At 35.7% G+C, this 12,581-nt stretch overlaps 3 protein-coding genes across 5 annotated transcripts; 1 reads left to right on the top strand and 2 right to left on the bottom strand.

Annotated features, from left to right (window-relative positions):
• The first annotated feature begins 1,288 nt into the window (after window positions 1-1,288).
• On the top strand, window positions 1,289-7,354 carry LOC141671190 (ATP-dependent zinc metalloprotease FTSH 4, mitochondrial-like). 3 transcript variants are annotated; one of them, XM_074477352.1, is made up of 7 exons: window positions 1,289-1,511; window positions 2,068-2,155; window positions 3,658-3,921; window positions 4,338-4,583; window positions 4,708-4,835; window positions 5,040-5,516; window positions 6,011-7,354. In XM_074477352.1, the coding sequence occupies exons 1-7, from the start codon at window positions 1,485-1,487 to the stop codon at window positions 6,929-6,931; spliced, it is 2,151 nt and encodes a 716-aa protein (XP_074333453.1). In that variant the 5' UTR covers window positions 1,289-1,484; the 3' UTR covers window positions 6,932-7,354. The 3 variants fall into 3 exon arrangements, with proteins under 3 accessions (XP_074333453.1, XP_074333454.1, XP_074333455.1); XM_074477353.1 differs by having other exon boundaries at window positions 1,290-1,511; window positions 2,068-2,143; XM_074477354.1 differs by lacking the exons at window positions 1,289-1,511; window positions 2,068-2,155; window positions 3,658-3,921 and adding an exon at window positions 3,939-4,175.
• A 2,361-nt stretch (window positions 7,355-9,715) lies between these two features.
• Window positions 9,716-10,473, bottom strand: LOC141673264 (exocyst complex component EXO70C1-like). Its single transcript, XM_074479995.1, has 2 exons — window positions 9,921-10,473; window positions 9,716-9,759 (listed from the first exon to the last, which is right to left on the bottom strand). Exons 1-2 carry the CDS (start codon window positions 10,471-10,473, stop codon window positions 9,716-9,718), a joined length of 597 nt encoding a protein of 198 aa, XP_074336096.1.
• On the bottom strand, window positions 10,427-12,324 carry LOC141671785 (uncharacterized). The gene is made up of 2 exons (XM_074478139.1): window positions 10,732-12,324; window positions 10,427-10,604 (listed from the first exon to the last, which is right to left on the bottom strand). Exons 1-2 carry the CDS (start codon window positions 12,187-12,189, stop codon window positions 10,569-10,571), a joined length of 1,494 nt encoding a protein of 497 aa, XP_074334240.1. The 5' UTR covers window positions 12,190-12,324; the 3' UTR covers window positions 10,427-10,568.
• Window positions 12,325-12,581: the final 257 nt, after the last annotated feature.

Here is a 12,581-nt window from a genome sequence, read left to right as displayed (position 1 = left end):
TCTCATCCGACCAATTTGCCCGATTCGAATCCCTTGACAAATTAAACCGATCAGACAGGTACAAATCACCTTCCCAAACCCTAAACCTTGTTGTTGGTATGAAACACAAATATGATAAATCATATATATTTTTCATTTTGTATATAATAATATGTAAATATTTAAGATAAAATTAAATCAATAACTTAAAAACTATATAAAATTAAAATAAATTAATACTAAAGATTAATGATGTAAAAATATTTAAATTAAATATATATTCATTTCACCTAAACCTGATTGCTAATTGAAACCTATACCAGTTTAACGCGATTGTTCATTCCAACTCCATAACAAACTTAAGAGCAACAACAACAACTTACTTATAATGGATCCTTACCTAAAATTTTAAAAATCGAATTAAAATTGGCACTTCAACTTAATCTTAGTAATTTCTAAAAACTTAAGATCCACTTATGCTTACGTAAAGATGAGGAATGCATAACCATTTCTTATCTTATTTAATTAAATATTCACTTCCCTCCTTTTTTACCTTTCTTTTTCATATCTTTTTCTCTCTCTTCTTTAAAAAATTTGAATAGGATTTGAATTAATTATTATTATAATATTAAGGAACCAAAATAGGAATTTTTGTTAAAATTGTCGATTCCTAAAATGTATTAAATAACTAGGATCCTATTTGTTTATATTATTTTTTGGAAACACACAGGTGTGGAAGTCCGTGTATATTCGATAAAACAAATCAATATAAAAGACTTAACAATTTTAACATACATGCGTTGTCAATTTTCGTGATTCCAAAATATTTCAACTATTTATTATAATAGTGTTCTCCTCCACTCAAAATTGCTGGATCATTATCGATGCTGATTCAGTGATCCATGTTTAAAACATGCAGTATTGCAGCTTGTTCTATAATAGTAAAGCTCTTGGGGGCTGTTGGGCCTGGACTTTATCAAATTCTTTTATTGAACAAGCAAAATATTAAGATGGGCCCTTGTTGGATAATGCAATGCAACCGTTGTTGGGCTAATCTGGGGCCACTTCTCTTGACATTGTACAAAGGACCTGGATATGTGACCATTTATCAAATCTTTTTCTTCAAGTAAAATAATTTACCCAGAAGCTTCATTATTTTTTTTAAAAAATCTAACAATTATAAATCAAAATAAAGCTATTCAATAAATATTAATTTACTCTAAAAACATTTCTGTGACCAAATATATTAATATTTACATTTTTTATATATTAATCAAATTAATTAATAAGTGCAGTTAATATTTGTGAAGCGAGGTTTCTGTCATAAAATTGTTTCTGAAGCATTCTTTACCAAATTTAATTTCAATATCTTTTTTTCAATATACAGATCTCTCATCATCACCAATTTGACCATCAAAATATACATACAAATCTTGTATATCTAATTTTTAATTTTGATAAAACACAGCTCAAAAAGGCTAAAGGTTGGATTTTTATTCAAGTCCATGGCTCTTAGACGCCTTCTCTCTGAGGTATGTTCATACCCAATTCATTCAGGAAAGTCTTGTTAATTTTCTTGTATTTATTCCCAGTTTTTATAATTTTATTTTATTATTTTGAAATTTTTAATTTTGAAGTTTCTTGATTGTTATGAAGTTGTTTTGATGAGGCTTGTTAATTGTTATTTGGGTTTCTTGGTATGAATTATTTTGAGTAATCTTAAATATACTGTTACATTTCTGTGGTATTTTTCCAAGTTGTGGCCTTTTTGTTATGATTGCCTGCAATTTTTATCGAAAATGTTAGGATAGGATAATGTCGATTTTGTTTGGCTCATTTGACATATATGGTATTGCGAATTTTTGTGAAGCAGTATATTTGCAAAAGATGGAATCTTTGCAAATTTTCAGCTAGCTATACAGGGTATGTTTCATTTTCATGGTGGTTATGTTATTTATGTCTTAGCCGTTTATCTGGAGACATGGTATTTTAATCGCTGAAGATATCATAATGAGGTGTCATAAATGATCTGTAGCAGCTATTTGCGTAAGAGGCGTGACGATGATCTGCTTTATTTCCTTGTAACAGGTTGCATATAGGCAATGTCACGTCCATCAGTTGAACAAATTGTTGGCTAACTCTTATCTCGCTTCACGATATTTAGGTAATGCCGGAGGTATATGCCTACTTTTATTCGTCAAATTTTGCGTTAATGTCTCTTCGTCAATTTTGAGTTCCTACCATTTTGGACCACAGCATATTTGTGAACTTTGTTGATCTCCTGAAGTGAGTGGTATACTCATTCGGGACTCAATTTAGCACTTAATCAATACAGTAAGAACATCATATAAAGTTGGGAACTCTTATTTTGGTAATGGGCATGCCAGTATTACAAAATATATACTATCATGTATGATGAGTCTTATTGGATATCTCTTGAAAAACGTAGTCCGTGACTAAGTCCATAAAGGAGAAACACTACTAAGAATTAACATCTGTTTCCCCCATGTCAAGGTCTCTTGTAAGACAGCTACAACGAACAATAATATTAAATTCGTAAATTACAACTGTAAGGAGTAGTTAAATCTCCTATCTAGCAAGAATAGAAAATGTCATATCTCCTAAAAGAAGCAAACAATGAAAATTACCTCGTAATATGAAACATAATTTAAGCAACTGTTACTCATTGAAATAAAACTCTAGTAATTCATGTAGTTGTCAGCACTACAGTTGTTGCATGATGTCATGGTATGCATTGTCTCATGTATTGTTTATGGCCTGATTTTGTTCAATGAATGCTTCTCTATTACCCACCTAAAAGCTAGCCTTTACTGTATATATAGGCTTGTAGTGGGATGTGGATATACATCCTTTGACCGTGGTGACACCATCTCCTTTATCTTGATTTAAAACTTCACCCATACGAGGAAGCTCCTGACCATCTAGAACACACTGGTTTCGACCATTTTGCATGCATTTCTCAGGGTGAACATGTGATATTAAGTAATTAACATCTGATGTGCAATCCCAAAATCTTTGCGTTAAAGAGCATTAGTGAATATATTTCAAAAATTGTTACTGTGCCTGAAAAACAAGAAGGCAGGTGAACAGAGAATATAAAACAAGAGATATGAACTCAAATTTTAGCTTCAGCTATGCAAATTCTTTTATTCTTCTCAAGAATATGTCGGGGCAGTTGGATTGCTTGTATAGTTGTATGTTAATGTGACGATGCTCCCAAGCCTAAGAGTTCTAGTTGGAGAAAGAATCAAAGCAGAGTCCTTCTAATATTATGTCATCTAGATACTGGAACAAGTTGCTAAATACTTTATTTTAGTGTATATAATTGAGGTCAACGACCTCTTGGTCTTGTAGTATTATCCTTACATCCTTTGTGGGAGGTCAAGGGTTCAAACCTTGTCAAAGGAGAAATGGTGTGAAAGTGTGTTTATTTAGCAAAAATAGTAACTAAAAAAGTTGAGTAATTGTGTGGAGCTCATTGCAGTACCCTTATCGTAGCTGACTCTTTGGGTCCACGTAACTTTATAGCTGATTTGTTTTTGAATTTTCATTTCTGGTTTAGTTCCAAAAGAATCAAAAGAAAGGTGTTTGAGTCCTTATTTCTCTAAAGAAATGAGGAACAGTTTCCTGAATGTTTTGTCCTTAATTCTTTTGCAGTGAATAGTCTTCCAATTACCCCTCACAGGTTTCAGTCAAGTTATGTCGGACGTCTGGCTCGCAAGGTACCAGATGTGGAGGGATCAAGTGATGTTGCATATCTGAAAGAACTTTATCATCGAAATGATCCGGAGGCAGTGATAAGATTGTTTGAAAGTCATCCTTCGTTGCACACCAACCAGGCAGCACTTGCTGAATATGTCAAGTCATTGGTTAGAGTTGATAGGTTGGATGAAAGTGAGCTGCTCAAGACGTTGCAAAGAGGTTGTTTTTTTATTGGAATTAAAGGTTTTACACTTTAGCAAACATATCAGTCAGATTGAATCAGGAGGGCTAACGTTAGCTTCTTTCTTTAGCTACCCTAACCATTCCATATTTGTCAGGAAAACCTTCAACTTCTTACTTCTCTCTGACATTGCTGTTAAGCAATAAGAAGAACAACGGTTTTGTAACTGGGCAAATTTAGTTGCCTACCACAAAAAATGAGCTAGAATTTCAAAAGATATCTGTGAATGAAGGTGAAGTTAAATAGGATAACTGCGAAAGGTTGTGAATGCCTAGCTAATATGAGTTCTGTTCTTACTAAATTTTCTGCTTTTGAACTTTAAGAAATTTGCATCGAGTTCAGTGTCTTCCTTTAAATCATCAGATATTCTTAAGTGAAAAAGAGTGTTGCACAGGTATTTCCGGTACTGGTTTCCGAAGAACAATGGAAGATAGTATTGGTGGTATTGCAGCTATCAGAAACGTGGGAAAAGCTACGAAAGATGGTGTCCTAGGAACTGCTAGTACTCCTATACATATGGTGACGACCGAAGGAGGACATTTTAAAGAACAACTCTGGCGTACTTTTCGAACATTAGGTTTAGCCTTTCTCTTAATTTCAGGTGTTGGTGCACTAATCGAGGATAGAGGAATAAGTAAAGGTAATTATGATTTTCCATTTCACATTGCTGTTATAATTAACTTCACCGGTCACAACCGTATTTAGATGAGTATTATACTTTTTATTTTTTTCATTTTTGTTCTATTGCTGTTTGCTCTTTTTAGGTATTGGTGGTCTTAATGAAGAGGTACAACCCGTTATGGAATCCAAAACAAAATTCAACGATGTAAAAGGTGTTGATGAAGCAAAAGCTGAGCTTGAAGAGATTGTTCACTACCTTCGAGATCCTAAGGTATTAATCTGACTTATTTAGTTACTTTTTGACGTCTCATGAACCATAACTCTATTAGGTTACTGTGTGATACTGGAGTTTATTGTATCATTTACATTAGAGGCTCTTACTTATGGAGTACAATTTTGTTGTATTTGTAATATTTACACGTGTTTAAGCCAATATGATAGTTTAAAAGCATATCTTACCCTCTCCTTTTTCAAGCGCTTCACTCATCTTGGTGGAAAACTGCCCAAAGGAGTTCTGCTTGTTGGTCCTCCTGGCACTGGCAAGACTATGTTAGCAAGGGCTATAGCAGGAGAAGCCGGGGTACCTTTCTTCTCATGCAGTGGCAGTGAGTTTGAAGAAATGTTTGTTGGTGTTGGAGCCAGACGCGTGAGAGATTTATTTGCTGCTGGAAAGAAGCGATCACCGTGCATAATTTTCATTGATGAAATAGATGCCATAGGAGGCCGCCGCAATCCGAAAGACCAACAGTACATGAGAATGACTTTGAATCAGCTGCTTGTTGAACTTGATGGTTTCAAACAAAATGAAGGAGTTATTGTGATAGCGGCAACTAACTTCCCTGAATCATTGGATAAGGCATTGGTGAGACCTGGACGGTTTGACCGTCACATTGTTGTTCCAAATCCAGATGTTGAAGGGCGGCGGCAGATAATGGAATCTCACATGTCGAAGGTACTGTTGGTGAATGTATACAGTTCCTTTGCAGTAATTATTTAAGTTCTGAGGCTGCCTATAAATTGATCTTTAACTTTCTTCTTTCTTTGTCATAAATAGAAGCTGTTAATTGCTTGGCAAAAAAGAAGAAGCTGTTAATTGTGGAAAACAAGTTGTTGATTGAACTGTCTGTGTAGGAAGAGAGATATGTTGTATTTTATTTGGTTAACTTTTTAGAATCTCTGATTACATATATTTGCTTGTATATTATAAGAAAGCTTCAATTTCAATTCTCAGAAAATTTAGACATGTGCAGCAAGTCTCTTGGTTAAATGCCATTTGGCATCAGAGTTGTGTAAAAAGTTTATTTGTTCTTGTCCTACACTCCTCGAGGCATGTTTTCAAAAGTTTTCACAAAACCATTTACACAAACAACTTTTGCCTGCAATTCACAGAAGTGTTACATATAATGTATTTCTGATTTCAAATTTTAATAAAAGTTCAATTCACAGGTTCTAAAAGGAGACGATGTTGATCTGATGATAATTGCCCGTGGAACGCCTGGATTTTCAGGTGCTGATCTTGCAAATTTGGTTAACGTCGCAGCTGTGAAGGCTGCAATGGATGGTGCCAAAGCTGTGAGCATGGTTGATTTGGAGTATGCCAAGGACAAAATAATGATGGGAAGTGAGCGCAAGTCAGCTGTTATATCGGATGAATCGAGAAAGTTGACGGCTTTCCATGAAAGTGGCCATGCGCTGGTGGCAATTCATACTGATGGTGCCCTTCCTGTCCATAAGGCAACAATTGTTCCACGTGGGATGTCTCTCGGTATGGTTGCCCAGTTACCCGACAAAGATGAAACAAGTATTTCTCGTAAGCAAATGCTTGCAAGGCTAGATATTTGCATGGGTGGCCGGGTTGCAGAAGAGCTTATTTTTGGTGAAAATGAAGTAACTTCAGGTGCATCATCTGATCTCCAGCAAGCAACTAATCTTGCCAGATCGATGGTTACAAAATATGGCATGAGTAAGCAAGTTGGAGTTGTTACTCACAACTATGATGACGACGGAAAGAGTATGAGCACCGAGACAAGGCTTCTTATAGAGAAAGAAGTGAGAGACTTGTTGGAAAGGGCATATAATAATGCGAAGGCTATTCTTACCACCCACCAAAAAGAGCACCATGCACTTGCTAATGCATTACTTGAACATGAGACACTTAGTGGGAGTCAGATTATGGCTTTACTTGATGAACTTAAGTCTGATCAACAAGAGAAGCTTATTTCTACTCAAAGCACTTCACAGTCCAACCCAGTTCCTCCATCAGGGCCATCTGCTGCAGCATCTGCAGCAGCTGCGGCAGCGGCTGCGGCAGCTGCAGCTGCAACTGCTGCCGCTAAAGCAAAAGGAGTTGCTCCTGTTGGGTCTTAGTTGCTTGAATATTACAGGTATTATTTCCTATCAGAGAAACCATTGAAGTTTCTTTTGCAAGTCTTCTGAGATCCTGTATGTATATCAATCAGTACCGAGTTTAGAAAGTCAATCTGTAGATTATGCGGAAGAAGTTCATGTGAAGATTTAGGTGTTATGTCTGTTAGACTAATGTATTGACCCTTTGGTTTTATTTAGCCTTACTGTCGACGGTAATAAGTTTTGATTAGCAACAAACCATCAATCACCCCATCTTTTTTCTTTTCATTTTCCCTTCACTTCTCTTGGGCCTGGAGATACATTGTACAACTATGAGTTAGGAGGCCCTCAGTGTTGTATCATACATACCTATACTGCAAATTGTGGATTTGTAAGACTGTAATATTACTAAATAAGAGTCACAAGGGTTGCATTTTTGTAACATATAGTGTATATCAAGTGTTGAATTGGTCTTTTGACATGACTCTTACCTCCGCGCGCCTTCGTATGCTTGATGGGGTTTTCTGTGGTACTTTTGTGAGGAATTCGGATTATTTTTTTTAAAAGGAACTTCTAGGAGTCATACAAGTGAATCTTAGTCACTTTTCTTTGATATATCTCACTGTTTCCCTGATTGGATCGGTAGCTCGGTTTTAAGCAAGAGACTAGAATTTTCAATATCCAGACGCTTGTTCGAGGGATTGATCCGTTTGTAAGGGACATTTTGTTAATAAAGAAAACTTTTTCATTGTAGAAAAATGAAGATTTTTTAGATTAGACACCAAAAAAATACTAGCGAGATGATCCTTATACATTCCCTCCGTTTGTATTTTTAAGGTCTTTAATTTTATGTATTAACCATTAGACCTGTGCCTATTTTTAAATCCAAAAAAGAAAGGATCTACTTGTTATAATATAGAAAAAGTCATAAATAGATCAGATTTCATTCTAAACGAACTTCATCGATTGCCTACATGTTATTGTGTAGATGAATCATATAAATTTGATGGGTGCTAGCGATCGGGGCAGTTAAGCCAGGGTGTCGGATTTAAATTTTAAGTGTTCAGATTCAAGCATTTTTTTTGTGTTATGCGCATATTTATACCAGAAAGGGTTTTCTCCTTTCCGCGAAAAATATACGAGGAAAAGGGAACACCCTTTCCGCTATAAATATTCGTAGAATGCAAAAAAAAAAAAGAGGTTTAAATATGAGCCCTTGAAATATAGATTTAAGAGTTCTGGAGAAGTGTGTTAAATAAGGCTTCCGTGGCAACCGATTGCCGGGGATTAAGACCGAAATTTGATACATGAACTATGCATCTCTCTCTATATCTATATTCTAGAGAAATGAGTTTCTTCCGACTGTAAGATTCTTAGTGATTCTTGGAGGAGCATAGGCATAGCTGTATGAAAAAATATATTAACACTTCCTTTACTTGTAGGTGGTTTACTTAAAATTTGGTATTCGAGTCTCTAATTAACATTGCAGTCTTGTCATAGAATCCATTCTAAGAATTTAAATTGTGAACCAAGTGCTTAACTGTTCTGGTCCTAAGGTGAGGAGTCGATAACTCGATATCAGTGTCGGGTTATCCGGTTTGGTGTTTTAAAAACTGGGTAATTAGTGTCATAGTACTGGTTTTTGAGTTAATATAATCTAGTAGAACCTGAATGTGATATCCAATCTTCGGTTATTGTGCTTCAAAAAGCCAAGGGTGTTTTCCAGAAATTGCTCAGAAATTATTTAGTTTTAGACAACTTTTTGCTTTTTTTTTAGAAACATAGTTCGTAGAAATGCTGTTCCTGAACCGTTCTAAAAGTTTCCTTTGTGCCAAATTGCCCATCTCCCCTTTCTAGAAAAGAAATGGAGAGGTTAGGCGGTAAAAACACAGCTAGTAAGGCCAACTCGTTGAGACGAACTAAGACATGAGTTTAAGATGTATGCAAATCTTAGGATATGTTCTATGATTGACGACTCTGTCTCTGTAGGGCAAAAATACGATATGTTCTACGATTGACGACTCTACAGAAAAGTAGGGCAAGATTTTGCGGCAAACATAATTCACTGAAATAATATATATATTACTGAGTACAATAAACAAGTTGTATGCCTCTAGAAACGATTTATAAACCGGGAGCAATTTACGTAGGGGTGTATTCATTTCAGATTTTAAAGGATTGTTAATAATTTATAGATTTTAAAAGATTTTTGTTGATTTTCGTTGATTTTAATTTTTCGTAGATTTTGATAGAGTTGATCCAAAATCTTGTAGAGTCTTATAAATATTGTGGAGTTTTTTAGAAATCCATCAAAATCTCATGTATTTTGAAGAGATTTGAAAATAGTAAAAATGTACTAGCAAATCCATCAAAATCCACGACTTTTTTAAATAAAAGAAAATCCATGAACTTTTGAATACCATCAGATTTTGATGAACTTTTTAAAATCCCAATTGAATACCACCAAATTTTGATTGATTTTTTAAAATCCAAATTGAATACACTAAGATTTTAAAAGACTTTTTCCAATCCTTATTAAATACCTTCAGATTTTAAAGGATTATTTAAAATCTAAATTGAATACCCCATGATTTCTAAAATCCATAAAAATCCCAATTGAATACACCCCCTTAGTATCAGCGCCTCTCAAGCTCATCTTGCATGAGTATATCGAGCACAATCCGTGTTGATTGCGAGTCTAGAACTCACTTGAGTAATATATATTGTTACAGGTAAAATAAAGAGTTGGTTTTGCTGATAAATGGTGATGAGATATGCTTATATAATAAGGAAACAATGTAGAAACTACTGATTTTGAAACAAGATATTGGCAGGTATGCCACCGTCAACTGCAACACCATGGCAGATTGTCAGTGTTCAGAAAACAAATTTTTAATTTTATTCTCGAGGCCCTCTAGGGAGTACTTGAGGTATCTCTCTTTGTTCCGTTCACTCTGTATGTGACTACCGTATCTCTCTAGAAATGATTTATAAACCGGGAGCAACTTACTTAGTATCAGCCTCTGAAGCTCATCTCGAAGGTGTATATCCAGCACAATCCGTGTTGATTGCGACTGACAAACCTCTTCAAATGTTGAATTGAAAGTCTTGAACCTATCTTTCAGAGACTTCTTAGAAATCCCATTATACAGTGGAAACTTATAATTTAATCCATCATCTCTTAAACAATACAAAACCCTGTGCCAAACGGATGAAAAGTAGTCCTGTGCTGCCTGCAAGACTTCTTTGTTCAACTTTGACAGATACTCCTTTCCAATTATCTCTGAAAGTTCTGCAGACCCTTTCACAGTCTTGATTATGCAATTAACATTGTTCATAATGAATAGACAGCGCAAAGATGAATTTTCATAGAACCTAGATTTGCCCATCAAATTGATTCTCAAGCTCATCATGATCCAAATCATGTGGATTCTCAATGGCGTTCCACTCGTAGCTTCCAAAAATTGTTCATCTGCCTGATTACCCAAACTTGTTGTTGGCCGAGTTTCAATTATGTCTGTCAGCAATTCCTTGTATTGTGAAATGCTGGTAACGTAATCCATTGCATATTCTGTCGAAGAATGAACTATACCTTCTGGAGGTGGAGTGTTGGATTGCTCATTAAGCACAGTATCTTCAAATTTGGAAAACAATTTCTTTACCAGAGTTGCGAGGCCATCAATAGTATTAGCGGCTGCATGACGTATATTTGCAAATGCTTCAGTGTGGAACATTTTTTCAATCTCAGGCAATATTACGACTAGAATCTTGTACAGATCCAAAACAGCAAATACTTTCTGAAATGATGCAATAGAACTTACAGCATCCGCAAAATTGTTCAACTCAATTGCAACATGTTCGACAATAGGGAAGAAACAGTTGTCATACGTCACAGCTTTGGCACCATCAAATATCTGTTCATAGTATAGCCTCTCCCAAGGAAATATACTGTTGTAACATTTTTTGGCTGCTTGTGTCCATGATCTGATTTTTGCAGCAAACTCTTCACGGTCTAGACCTTGTAAGTCGTTGATGCTCCACATCCCAATGCTAAACCTCAGAAACCGAGAATCCACTGCAGACTTTCTTGATATTCTGTACACCTCAATACAGTCCCCAAGATGTCCTGTGAAGTTGAGCCTCTCTACTATGCTACGGAGGCGATAAACTTGTTCTGAGGAAAGCTCATAATGGCCAATATGATTGCTTCCCTGCAATTCATAGCTAAAACTGCTAGTCATAGTACTAGAGTCAACAGTGGAACTCAAAGTATCATATTTGGTCGTTCTGATTGAGCAGTCTAATATTCCTTGAAATACCAGCTGCAGTGTTTTCGTAGCACGAGTTCCATGAGTCTCATAATCAGAGATCAAACCTGGCTTGATTGATTTCTGAATTTCATCTACTGCAAACAAGTATTGATCAAATTTGTTGCGATCTCCATCATTGAAAAGCCCTTGTAGCTGCGATGGAGACCCAAATTCTATTATTACTTTTGCTGCAGACTCTAAATATGAAAACTTAGTTTCCTCGCAGCTGGATTCCATCATGGCTTGAAATCCCACAGGCTGTATAATCTGATCCTGATTAGATGTCAAACTCATTGGCTCTGCGGTTGCCTTGGCTGCACAAGAGGCTAGAACTCCAACCACACAATTAACTACCAGGCAATCATCTTTTAGATAGCCTGATCTCTTCAAATAATTTTTCTTTATGTACTGCCCGAATCCCCACTGGCTTCCGCATCGTTTTATTAAGAAAGGCTGCTTCTCCTGCAACCTCCCAAATTGTGTCTGAATTATGTGCTTACCCTTCCCACTCTGATCAACAACTGTCAATTCAAACACTGCACTCACATCAGTTTTCTTACTCTCCAATCTTATATACAAAGATATGTAATCTTTAAACTGGTCCTTCTTGCCATTAGGATACAACGTGATCGCCCAGTCATATCCACCTGCCGTGAAAGTATCTGAGACCAAGTACTTTCCAACTTTAAGCCCTTCTCTTCGCGAGAAGCGATTAAATGTGAATGTATGTGAACCAGTAACTAGATCATCCACAGAAACACATGAAGCTGCTGAAGTTGATGGCAGCTGGTGGTTTTCGTATGCCTTCGAAGTGATAAGAGTAGATGATAAAACCTCAGCAGATGTGTGGACAGCTGTGGTTTCTGAGGTCTCAGAAATGCTTGTTTCTTGGTAGAATTCACCCGTTTTGTCGGTAGACATGAATGGGAAATGCAGTTTTAGTGTAGGAGGTAGAAGAAATGTAGACATTATTGTTGTTTAACAAATTGATGAAGATGTTAAGAATAAAACAAGAATGGATTCAAGTATGAAGATAGCAAAGATAGTTTTATTAGATGAAATAGTGAGGGTGGTGGAGCCATTGACTTGCTATTATTAGTCTTCCTATCCAATTTCCAGATTCCTTCATATAACATACTTGTTGAAAAAACAATTCCGTGTGCTAAAACGCGTTCAACTTTATTTTATTTTGTGTTTGTTATTTTTCTGTTATTTCTTAGAATTAATAGATTGTAAAAATTAAAACCCTTGTTGTACTCATATCTGGACAGTCTCAGTTTTCTGATTCTGTGATGTCATATTTTTCTATGTCGTGTTATCGTGTCATATAAGCGCCTAGTGCAGCATATTTGTTTCTTAGA

The sequence above is a fragment of the Apium graveolens genome, chromosome 7 (assembly GCF_009905375.1).
Source record: "Apium graveolens cultivar Ventura chromosome 7, ASM990537v1, whole genome shotgun sequence".
NCBI classification, from domain to species: Eukaryota; Viridiplantae; Streptophyta; class Magnoliopsida; order Apiales; family Apiaceae; genus Apium; species Apium graveolens.
Note: the sequence above shows the minus strand (reverse complement) of the source record. Positions and strands in the feature narration are given on the sequence as shown.